This window comes from Gymnogyps californianus, chromosome 15 (genome assembly GCF_018139145.2).
Source record: "Gymnogyps californianus isolate 813 chromosome 15, ASM1813914v2, whole genome shotgun sequence".
Taxonomy (NCBI): domain Eukaryota; kingdom Metazoa; phylum Chordata; class Aves; order Accipitriformes; family Cathartidae; genus Gymnogyps; species Gymnogyps californianus.
In genome coordinates this window covers 4768979-4781774 of record NC_059485.1, presented here as the reverse complement: position 1 = coordinate 4781774, position 12796 = coordinate 4768979, and the positions used below count along the sequence as shown (strand labels likewise).

Here is a 12796-nt window from a genome sequence, read left to right as displayed (position 1 = left end):
CAAACAGCACTCTTACTGAAGATGATGTCTCGGGTGAGATGTCTAACTCGGGTCCCGACTGCTCAGCAGTCATTAAACATCTCAGGGAAGATGTTCCAGGAACAGGGATGTTAACCTTGTGGTCCTGGACCGATTCCAGCTCGTTTAATTACAGTCTTCATAGCTGAAATTTGCTCTGCACTTTTGACCGGTTATGGGATTTTTTTCCCCATCTCCTCTAAGCTGTTGAGAAGCCTTGCTACGAGCTGCCACATTCCCCACATGAGCCGAAGCAATAAGCAATTACGGCTGCTCCCTCTCCCAAGATTCTCAAATTCATTGTATTTTCTGGTTACTTAACAATTCGGGATTCTGCAAAGTATCACCAGCTCACCTATACAGAAAAGTTTTACCTGTTTAATCTGGATAATCTAACCAGTACAGAGTATACATGATCTAAATATATGCTATTGTTGCAAAGAGCAGGACCTTTATCATTCATGTAAGTAACTCATATAATATAAAAAATACGAAAAGTAATATTTGAAGTAAGAAATAACATAATGCAAGCTAACCAACCTACATGCACTCCCTTATAACAAAAAACTATATGAGTATAAAGCTATATGAATATAAAAACACTATATGTGTATATACATATATATGAGTGTGTATATATATATATGTACTCTGTAAGTGTATTAAGGTGTCTTAAACTCACACCTTTGTGTATCTGGGATAAATCTCCCCCTTCAGCAAGCCTTTGCAAACAGTCCAGGGATATTAAAATCGTGTTGCGATTAAATCCCCACCTAACAGCGCGGTGGGGTTTGGGTGTAACGACATGAAGAGGCAACGAAACGCCGTCTCACCCGGCCTAAGTCGGTTTGAAAACACGGCAGCTCTTTACCGAAATGGGGTGGATGTGCCCCTGCCCCACAGAAAGCCCCGAGCGGGGATGGTTTTGGGGTGGGGGCACCCCTCCAGCGCGGGGGGGGGTGGGGGGGTGGGTGTCTTTCTGAGGCGATTTAACTCACGGACCCGGCAGAAAGCCATTTTTCTGCCAGGTTCAGGGGCGAGGTGGCGGGAGTCCCCCTCAGAAGGGGTCGCTCCCTCAGCACCTGCCCGAGGAACGGGACCGGGGACCGGGGCCCCGGGCTCGGCGCCCAGCGCAGCCGGCCCGCCCGGGCCTGCAGGCGGCGCCGCGCCTCCGCCGAGCCCGGCGCTGCCAGCCCCCGCCCCGCGCCATAAATCGCGGCGGGGCGGCCGGGCCTGACGGTGCTGCCGGGCAGGCAAGGGAAGGCGGCGGCGGCGGCGGCTGCGCTGCGGCGGGCTCGGCTCCCGCTCCGCCCCGCTTCCCCCCCCACCCCCGCCCCGCCGGCTCCGCCCCGGAGGCCGGCACGCTGGCTCGCTCCCTGCCTGGGAACATGGCCGAAGTCGGGGAGGACAGCAGCGGGGCGCGGGCTCTGCTGGCGCTGCGCTCGGCGCCCTGCAGCCCCGCCGCGGCGCCCCCTCCCGGGCCGCCGCCCCCGGCCGCGCCGCCCGCCGCCGCCTCCGCCGGCCCGGTGCTGGCGCGGCTGCAGGGCCGCGAGTTCGAGTTCCTCATGCGGCAGCCGGCCGTCACCATAGGCCGCAACTCCTCGCAGGGCTCGGTGGACGTCAACATGGGGCACTCCAGCTTCATCTCCCGGCGGCACCTGCAGCTCAGCTTCCAGGAGCCGCACTTCTACCTGCGCTGCCTCGGCAAGAACGGCGTCTTCGTGGACGGCGCCTTCCAGCGCCGCGGCGGCCCGGCCCTACAGCTCCCGCCGCAGTGAGTGCCGCCGACGCGGGCCGGGCTGGGGGCGCGGGGGCGGTGGCACCGCAGGGAGGCGGCGGGGGCCCGCGGGGCTGGGCCCGCTCCGGAGGGAGAGGGAGAGCCCGCGGCCTGCGGGGAGGGACCCGGGGAAGGGCCTCAGGGGACGGAGAGGGACCCCTCCGCCCCGGGGAGGGGACGTGGGTTTGGGTGGAGGGGGGCGGAGAGGGGCCTCCTCCGAGGAAGGGGACGGGGAGGGGTCCCTCGGCCCCGCTGAGGAGACAGTGAGGTGCCTCTGCCCCACGAAGGGGACGTGGGTTTGCCAGGAGAAAGGCCTGAGGTGATGGTGAGGGGTCACTGCTGATGAAGGGGACAGTGAGGGATTCCCACCTGCCCACAGAGGGCCTGAGGGGACGGTGAGGGACTGCCTCTGAAGAAGGTGGCCTTGAGGCCCTCCCCAGACCACAGAGAGCCAGAGGGGATGGTGAGGGGCTTGAAGCTGGTCACGGTGGGTGAGAGACCCTCTGGGCAACGACAGAGTGACCTTCACCTGATGGAGGGCCCGAGGTGGCGGTAAGAGAGGTCTGCCTGGTGACCAGCCAGTGGATCCACCTCAACATCAACAAGGGACGTCCGTACTCTCCCAGCCTTGCTGCTGTCTGCAACTGAGAAAGGGGATGATGTTCATCAGGGCCGGGGCTGCTCCCTCTGAGGGAACCATGGCTGGGGAAAAAGTGTGAGCCCCTTGCCGCAGGGCGCTCCTCCAGCGGGCTGTCCGCCATGGTCGTTGTCCTCCATGCCTGCTTGCCAACAGACTCATGTTCAACTGGTGGCCCTTAAGGGGCTTCCAAAAGATACGTGAGAGAAGGACTCTTGTCAGTGGGCTAAAACTTGCTACACCCAGGGCTTGTCTTCCCTGGAAAAGATCTAGTGGAAAAAGTTGGAAAACCACTTTGCCAGAGTACTTATTTTAGGGTTGGCAAGTTGGACGACGTTCCTGGTGTCTCTCTGGGGCAACAGAAAGGAGGGAGTCGGGCCAGGCCAGGGCTGATGTTGCTCACCAGGACCCCCGGAGAGCAGGCACCCAAGGTGTCTTTGCTTCGTTGAGGAAGGGGAGAGGGCTGCAGAAGGGTTTTCTGTGCTAGCAGGGAGGTGGTTGTCTGTGCTGCGTTTTAGATAAACTCTCTTGCAGAAAGAAGAATGAGGTTGACATTAATCTATTTCTTCCTCTGAAAACATTGTTTATGGTTGCTGAGCACTGTCCAACGACTGCAGTGCTTCACCCCAGGGGTGGCAGCGTGGTAGTGGTGGGTGATGTAATTCCTGCGTGCATCTCTTCAAGTCGTACCAGACAGACTGTGTCTAATGCCATCTTTGAGTGAAAACACGCTGTAAAGGCAGGAGATTGGGGTTTTTATGATGTTCCACTAGGCTTTTTGTTGTTTGTATAAAGCATCGGTTTTCATCTGGCAGTTTTTGGCTTTGGTACCGTTTACCTCCAGCACCAAGGGTCCTGGAGTTATCCCTCTCTCGCCAGCCTGTTGCTCAGGGGAGGGTTTTTTAATTACTCATTTCCTCTGCAGGCTGCTTCATTTTGTACTTAGTAATTTAGTTATAACTCCCTAGCTACTCACTCTCTGAGGCATTTTGGTTTGTAACATGTTTCATTTTCTAAACGACATGTCCTTTAGTGTCTATTTAATTAATCTTGCTTTGTAAAACAAGACCACCCGAAGCCTAGGGCATTTCTGTTGTCACTCCCTCTGGCTCTGTGTTTATCTGTGCAAGCTCTCTCCTCCCTGTCATTCTGTTTCTTCAGTTGGTTAATCATAAGCATTGTGCTCAAAAACTGTCTCAAGCAGCGACTTGGTTGCTTATTTTTCTCCCCTTCCGTTTGCTCGTGACTCCTGGAGTGGGAATGGCAATTTTCCATCTTCATCGCTTTAAAAGGAGGAGTTTAATGTACAGTTATGAACTCTGCACAATAAGGCATCCTCTTTGGCTGCTGTTTGAGCTACATAAATAAACTTGATGCTCCTCCCTTTCTGACTTCCAGACTAGGAAAATGTTTTGCATCAATCTAAAGGAATTTGCCCCCTTGCTTCTAGCAGGTAAACAACTCCTTGCCTTCTACTGGCTAGTCAAGGGTTTGTAACCCAGACCAGGAAAAAAAAAAAATCCTGTTGAAGCTTGGTATACACAGCCTTGATTGAGGCTTTAAACTGTTCTCCTGTCCACTGTTATCTCCACTCTTGAAAAAATCAGACAATTCCCTCCCAGTCATCCCTCTCCACATGCATACACATATGTACACAAATCTCCCACCCCCTTCAATAAACAAAACAAAGCGCTGGTTGGTGCAATTTCTTTTCTGTAGAGAAGCCTGTATGCTTACTGCTAGCCAACTAATATTGTCAAAAGTAGGACAAAGTGAAGATAGGTTGTAGTACACAGACTTTACAGTACAAACCACAATTTCTTCTGAATATTATTTTATGGTAACACTACTGCCCTGTTTGATACAGCCACACCTTTTCCACGTACCAGCAGAATGTATAGCTTATGCTAAATTTCAGGAATTAACGGCCATTCCATTCAATGATTTAGATGGGAGGTCCTTGTGATGGGGGGAGCTCTTGCTGGTAATCTTCTAAGAATCAGTTGTTTGAATAGTTGTCTCCCCCCCCTTTTTTTTTCTCCACCTGTAAAGGATACAGAAATATGCAAAGTCCTGTTTCTTTTGGACCAATGCAGTCACTGCTGCTGTTGTGTTACAAGCAAGGGAGATGCTTGTGCATCATGAGATCACAAATGGAAGCAGAGGATTCCAGGAAAAAAGTGTCTTTCAGATGTAATTCATACTATTTGTTAAAAAAAAAGATCCTGGACTCAGATTCTATTTCTGAGGTTTCTTCTCACTTCACTTTTTCTGTGTAAAACTTCTCTGTTATAAGCCCTCTTCTAAGTTTAGAAGTAGTTATTCCTAAAATTTACAGAAGACTTTGTCAGGAGGGGTGGGGAAGGGAGGAAAGAGGAAGAGTTTCTGAGACCTTTCTTGAAGACTGTACGTACCTCCTAACACAATAGACCTGTTCAAAATCAAGGGCCTTTGAAAAGTTTTGTATCACTTCCTCCGTCGACATCATGTGTATGTATAATCTGCTGTAACCAGAATTTCACTGCTGGGCGGGAGTATCTCATTTCACAGCTGTGTTGTTATGGAAGATTATATTTCACAGATGTGATGACATAACTATGAAGTGTAATTAAACAATGATGACCAACAAGGAGGGCATTTCCTAGAGGTTAATGACAGTTAGAAACAAAGTGGGTAGAAGAGTGGAGGGCTCGCAGTACAGCTGAAGACCCCTTAATCTAATTAATTAACATGAATGCCACACTACAGCAGGCATTACAAATGTAAATCAAGATGAAATTATGGAAGTACTTACATCAAAAATAAGTGCTTTAAATCAAATTAAGGATTGCTAGGAACTTTTTTAGCTGTGCTAGTGGAAGCTGGAAGTCTGTGGGTAAATATCTGGGTATTTTTCTATAAAAATAGAAATTCAAGACTATCAGTAGGATATGCACTAGATTTTTAAAACTGTTCATACAATTAAAAACATGGAGCAGGAACCATTAGCTGGAGTACTTTTTCCTGCTGAAGACTGTAATTTCTTCAAATTTACAGTGTAATCAGGTGTTTACAGGATCAGAATAGTGCTGAATTATTAACTTTTTCTTTGTTATCTTCAAATTTGACTCAATTCTTAAAAGAAGTGACAATAGCAAGTTAGAGACTTCCAATAACTAAAATAAGCATTCCCCCCCCTCCCTGAACCGAAGGAACTGAAACAGTTGAAAGTTAAGCTTGCTAACCCGAATTTTAAGTAGCTATGGGTCAGGTTTTCAAATGCTCCTAAGTACAAAAGTTCTATTGACTAAAAACTGCAAATGTTGATTGAGCGTAGCGTGATAATAGCACTTGAGCTTTCTGAACTGGGAGCTCAATAGATTGGAAAATTGTGCTTGTCTGGGAATATTTCATGGGATATTTGCTTATTGCTTCTGTGACCGTTTTGTGTTTTTGCAGTAGCACTGTTAATGGAGCCTGAAGTTTGTGTTTTTCAGTGTAAATGGATACTTTCAGTACGAGATCTCGAAGTGTAAAGATAAGTTTTTTTAAACCTGTAGTTCTTTTAGCATTTAGGAAATAGAAGAAATAAATGGAGGAGTTTTTTAGTTTGAGCGTAAAATACAATGGAAATAAATATATGGATGTATGAAATTAAATTAAAACAAAAAAAATCTGTTGTGTATATAAGCCCCATTATAAATTGAAAACTTAACTGTGCATGTGAAGTTTTATTAAGAGCATGCTGCTTTATTTATAATGGAATTTTCCTAGGTACTTAATAAACTTGCCAAAAATAAGTAGTCCAATACTCTGAGCACATATCAAGGTGCTGATCCCACAAAATTTTACGCGTGCATTAATTTTCTGTATTGTGAGTACACAAGTTCATGTCGGCGTTTGGGTAGTGGAGGTGTCTCTGCAATTGGGGTTTAGTAACCGAGCGGAAAATAGAGAGCTAGATCCAACAGTCTTTTCACTTCCCTTTCTAAGGAAGATTGTACAGTCTGTTAGCCAGTAACTTAAGGCACTAAAGTAAAAAAAATTGACATAATCTAGAAAAATGGAGATATACACAATGTATCGCAGTGTTTTGATGACCTCGCTAACCACTCGGCCTCCATTCTTGTGGTTAGAATGATGCCATCATGGTGTGTATGAGTGCGGGTATCCTTACATCTCGGAGGGAACTGCAAGCTGTACGTACACATACTAAGGAAATGCTTTGACCACATAACCACGACTACAGAACTAGTTGTTTCTGAAATGCTGCATATGTATGTTGACTCTGATAACTCCTTATGTAGTTTTACTTCTTAAATATTGCATAATCTGCATTTGCAACCATTTTTTTTTGTTCTTTGTTTGAAATGCGTCGTTTGCTTTGCCACAACTTGTGGATGGTGGTTTTACTCTTGGTAGAAACTCTTTAAAGATTTGCTGTCTTAGTGCTTCATCTTACATTTTTCATGCTCTTATTTGATTTCAAAGACTGTCTTTTGAGAACAGGTTTTTTTGTTGCACAGCGAGATGGTGATAAAAGATTACTTTAATTATGGAATTTATGTCAAGTAATAATTTTTGGCTAAGGAGCTCAATTTGTCATGGGTTATATTAAATGTTTAAGGAAAGTTTGTCGTTATGTGAAACTACTGCTCGATTTGTTGATTCTAAAATAGCTGTGCAGGTTGTGAACATAAACTAACACTATGTAAAACTCAATGTATGTTCTCTTATGTATTCTTTTAAACCAAGCTTGGTTCAGTTTAGCTGATGTGTTGATTATGAAAAGATTAATCTAACCAGAACATGCCACACTTGTCTTGTACATTCTTGTGCAGAGTCTCAGCTGTAAAGGCTTAAATGTAGATTCAAGTTGTGCTGGTGTAACTTCTTTGTGTTAACATACTCTCACTCATGACATGTATGCTTAGCTGACTGTGGGATTCTTCCAGTTGGTACTGCTGTGTTTTTATATAAATCTAGGGGATGAATGAGTGTGAGAGTCTTTGCTTTTATGAAAGCAGGAATAAAAATGATGAAATCTGTAGTAATTCATATCTTAGTTATTTTGGTGCCAGCTGTGTGAGCATCCTCACTGCAGAGTGTCTGTTTTGACTTCTGGTAACAAATCAAAATAATGCTTTTTTGCCTTTTTTTTTTTTTTTCCCCTCCAGAAAATGGGACATGCAGTCTTGCACCGAATAACTGAAAGCATAAATGACAACCAGATTAATGTGATTGTTTTCTTTGTAAGCAAGCTCTTAGTAACTGTGCTCTGATAGCCATTTGGCATCAGAGCTGTTCTGTGGGATGCCAAATTCTCTTGCTCGGTGTTGCAGTTTCCTGGAGGAGTAGATGTGGCAACAGGATGTTGGTAAAGAACAGGAAACTACTTGAATTTGCTACTTATGCTATGCAAATAAAGTCTTTTTACTGGCCCATGTGTAGTAATTAGTGTCTGCTATTGACAGAAGTTTTTGCAGCAATTGCGGAGTGGAGCTTGGCGATTGTGTTTAACTGTGTGCTTTGGGGGGCTGCACTCTGATACTGCGGGGTAACAAAGGGGACACAGACTGGTTAGGTGGTTGTTAAACCACTGTTTGAGATTTGACAGTTAGCTCCAGCTGGCTTTCTTATTCAGGGTGGATCTCTACTAGCACTCAGCTCCATATCAGTTCTTCTGATGTGTGCTAGTTTACTTTGAGCTCCTTCTAGCTCTAATAAGTGTCTGAGCAGGCAACGTCTGGGTGTTCTGCGGTCAGAGCCAAGGGGCACCGTAACCAGAAATGCTTAACAGACCAAGCTTCACCTTACTGCTGGTTAGATGTGGATGAGCCAGCTTTCCCTTCCCAATCCAAGTGGAAACGTGGTTTAAAAAAGAAAAATCATGTGCTTTTGAGCTGGCGATGTTAATGAAAAGGGAGAGGAATTATCTCATTTGCTTTTAGTACAGATTCTTTCCTCCTCTTTTTCTTAATAGCAGTCCAGAGCACAGAAGCCTCTCTCACATGTAGCCATACCTAACACCAGCTTTGTTTTATGTGTCTTTGGTTCCGTCCCCATGCATCTAGGAGTTTCCTGAGGTTGCAGACTCACGGCTAGGCTATCCACTTCAGGAGTCCTACTTTAAAGAAGGAAAAGTATGAAAGCTAAATAAGCTGTAGAGCTTAGTCCATAGTGTATTGGGTGGTTAAGATCTTTGTCTTACAGTTGCATATGTATAGGACAGGCAGCAAATGCCTAAGTCCACTGAGCTTGTGCTGTACTTTCTGACTGGTAAACTTAGGTAGCTTTTTAGTGTTGGTTTATGCATCCAAAGTGGCTGGTGGGCCCAGACTGCAAGACTGACACCAAGAAACATGGGGAGTCGGAGGTCTGGGTGTCATTTTGCAGTGATTTTCTTGGACAAATCTGTAAGATGAAAAAGTTGAAGCATTGTTTTGTCTCCTGAACGTATGCTATGAAAAGATGTCTTAATGTACTTCCAGACTTGGTTAATCGACTTATTGTGAGTACAAATTATTGTGTGGTCTTAATGCATTCACTTCAGTCAATAATTCAGTTTTAATCACTGAATAGTTTTTTCAAGTATTTATAAGTCTCCCTATTTCAGTTGACTGCAGACTCCTTATAAAAGCAGACTGAGATGCTTATAGAGCAGATGAGTGTCTCAGGTAAATGTGAGTGAAAATTTCTATCCAATATTATATTCTTTATTCTCATAGTACAGATACAATTTTACTAATGTCTATTCACTCTTTTCCACAAATGTTTTTTTACTAGTAATTCACATCTTCAGTTACTTCAGAACAGCTCAATAAAATGCATGTGTGCATTCCTTCTGCATGGCACTTAATTTTTATGAAATACATATTTTATTGGACAGTAAAACATTTAAGGATCTTAATGGTCTAATTAATACTCTGTATTCACTTCTGTCTTGTGTATTTTCCTCTTTTTTTATCCTTTTTTCATGTCCTCGTGCATTTTTTATCATAAGAATTTCAAGCAGTCTTGAGAGAGCCGTCTGTTAGAAGTCTGTTCTTTGAATATTCAGCAACTCTAAGTAAGATTTGATTGATAGTCCCTTCCCTCCCTACCCAGTCTATTTTTAGTAATTTAAAAGCGAGTTTAGTTTCTTGGGTTGTCGCTTGTTGTGTATGCGCAATTTACTTTGGTGGTTTTCCTCCCTCCTTTAAATGTACCAGATATGTAATTTTCATGTTGTTTGAGGACATCTTGACAGTTTGGGAGAAATAATGTAGAAATTAATCGGGAGCTCTGCCTTAGCTGAGGGAGCAAAGATGGACAGTCTTTGGTTCTGTTAATATATACTGCGTGTTTAGGATAGGAGGGTAAGTGGAAGAAAACTTTACGCACACTGTTACCACTTATTATCCAGTTTCAAGAATCTTCCAGCATAAGAGACTATTTTCATGTACGGGTACAATCCACTCCATCTTTTAGAACAGAATGAGGAGACAAAAAACTTTGCAGAGGTCGTCTAAGCACTGTGGAAAAGGACGTCCCTCCCCTTCTCTCTGAAATATAACATTATAGCTATACCCCTTTTTTTCTGCTTCGTGCCACTTTAAAGAGAGCCTTGGGAAGTCTTCCCACACACACTGTTTTAATCTTCTATCTCCCTTAAGGCCACATACAGAAGCCACCAACATTTTGACTAAGCAGAACTGGACTCCCTGCAGAGCCAGTTTGTGCACTTGCTAAAGGAATTGTTCTTGAGCAACTTAAGGCCTTTCCTCTCTCGAGGACATAAGAACTATGGACTCTTAAACACTCAAAATCCTGATTATGTGGGAGGAGAAAAGGACTAGACACAGAAAGCAAATTTTGTTTCCACCTGATGGGTAGACCAAAAATGTTTTTTCTTTTCATATTCAGTTTGAGGTGTAGCCCAAACTAGTAAGGGTAGAGACTCTTGGTGTGGGAGATGTGCCAACTGCTATTTATTTATTGATCTTTTTCTTTTTTAATTGTTTCATGGCTTGCTTAACATGATGTACCTTGGATTGGCTGCCTGCCCACCATGTGTAAAGGGGTGTTGACTGTCAACAAGCCTGGCAATTGGGTGGCTTTGCCTCCTTCTGTCTTGTCCATTCAGCTGTATAATTACTATCTCTCTTCTACCATGTCTCCCTCAGACAGTGTCTAATGACACAAACCATAATGAAACTGTTTTAGCACTGGGAAGACCTGCAAAGGAAGTCAAAGGCTGGCATGTGCTTTGCTACTAGTGTCTTTCTTTATGGAATGTTAAGGCAAACACTGAAGTTTTCTTCAGGCATAGGAATTCTTAGGAGAAAATTCCTAATGTGTAGTGGTTCAATAAAAGTGTTGCTAGCATTTTTTGTATTATGTGTAAACAAGGCATATGCAAACCGGATGTTGGAAATAGGCACAATCAAGTAGTTTAGACTTGCACATGATCTGTTTACAATTGAGCATCCCAGATCAGCGCTTCACTGCAAACAGAGCCACAGAATGAACCTGGGAAACAAAATTGTTTTGATGGACAGTGATTCTGAATCTGAGGTCTCTTGCTGACAAGTGGGTGCATCCTCTTCTCCAAGTGGTTCACAGTTTCTTCTCAATTTCATCCTGCTTTGTGCTCCACCAGATAGTATTGCAAGTATGAGAATTCTTATTAAAAAAACGTGTAGCAGAGAAGGGCTAGAATCCCATTCCCCAAAAAGCTGATAGTGCAAACTATGAAGTTTGTATGAAGCTTCCAGGTAAGATACATCTGTTGAAGTAAAATGTTTCCCTAATTCTGTATACTATACTGAAGCAAAGGAAGGGGAGCATTAGAATATGCCAGTAGTATGACAAGTTAACTCTCTAAAATTTCCTGATTTAAAAATAATGAAACCACTGTGGCAGCAACTTACGTATGTGCTGTTGTTTTGCAAGAGTTATTGTTCACTTTAGTTGGTTAAACTCCTTTCAAGGAAGAAACCCCTCAGCACAGTCATGTATGCTGACAGGATTTAAAATACTTTAATAATCTTGGGATTGTTTTACATTGTTTGCAATCTTAGCTGTGTCCTGCTAGGTGGTCTTTCACAAGCCAGTCCAGTACATCTCCTTCTCCTGAATCTCAGTAAAATTATTTTCTTTTCCTCTTCTTTAGTAGGAAGGAAGGTTGTGCCTGGGATTCTCTTCTAACCTTTATTTTCAATGTCAGTATTGTCAGAGGCTCTAGGTGGATGTCACTTTGTAGACATTTGTGTGAGAGATGCTCTGTGTTGCCCCAAAATGTTTATTTGGCTGCGAGTCCAGAAGATGTCAGCTTTTAAAACATGTAAATTACCCTCAGAGCTGCTTTTAAAACAGTAATCCTGGCTTCCTCTACAGGGTATCGAATGGATTGTGAAATGTCTTCAGAGGGAGTGGAAAGGACTTGAGTGAACATTTTGCAAAGTCTGACTCCATATGGATTGTTTTTTATAATGTACATAAATAGTACATTAGCTCTTTCAAATCACTTTCTAAATGAACTGAACCAGCCTCAAAGGAAAATACATCATAGTCATGCTTTGCGTGCTGGAGCCCTCTTAGAGAGTCTGATTGAATTCAAAGGTTAGTAACATCCCACATGCAAGCTTTTTCTGGCATATGTATGTGGGAATTAGGATCTTTTCCTGAGCTTTACAGAGGTTATTTTGTTTTGCACAGCCTTTGCTAACGTGTTTATAGGTGGTTCCTTAGATTTGGAAGGGAAAGTCTTCTAGATGGCTTGAGACCTTTCAAGGAGATGGGCTGGCTCCTTGAAAGCAAACCCTACAATTGTGAATGGCCCATTAGAAGAAAGTTGATGGCATTGCAAACGAGATTTACATGAGAATTGAACTGCTGTAGTGTATCCAACACAGATGCTGAAACAAGTGCACCTCTCTGATGGTTATTAGGAGATTTTATGAACTGATCTTTTCAGTTAGTTTCTCCTCCTTCTCCAGGGTATAAAAATTTCCCAAGGATCTGGATACTTGTACTAATAAAGGAAGAGTCTTCCCAAGAAGATGGGAGGTAGGATGAAAATAGGGATAGAATCGAAGTTGCATGTTGCCTGTGGCAGCCGTGGCCAGATTTCTGTGGTGAAAGGGGCAGGATCTGTGGCAAGCTGGAAATTCCTCAGCAGTTGAGCAAAGTTTTAAAATGCTTGGTGTTGAGTTAGATATGGAAATGAATAACCAGTGCTACTTGTAGAGGCCAACTGTGACACTGCAGTTAGTTCCATGCTGTCACTACGTATTTAATTCTCGGTGTACTGCTTAATTTCTTATTGAAAACAGAACTCTTTGTAGAAGCTGTTATAGGGAAGTTCCCCAGAGCGTGGGTGCAGGTGGGGCTTTTTTTGGCAC

The 12796-nt window shown here is 44.0% G+C and overlaps 1 protein-coding gene across 2 annotated transcripts in view; it reads left to right on the top strand.

The window, feature by feature from the left end:
• The first annotated feature begins 1351 nt into the window (after positions 1-1351).
• The window catches only part of FOXK1 (forkhead box K1), a 49653-nt gene continuing 38208 nt past the window's right edge, over positions 1352-12796 (top strand). For both annotated transcript variants that reach the window (XM_050905876.1, XM_050905875.1), the window contains exon 1: positions 1352-1792. In XM_050905876.1, coding sequence (XP_050761833.1) covers positions 1407-1792 — 386 coding nt within the window. In that variant the 5' untranslated portion in view covers positions 1352-1406. The remainder of the gene's footprint in view (positions 1793-12796) is intronic.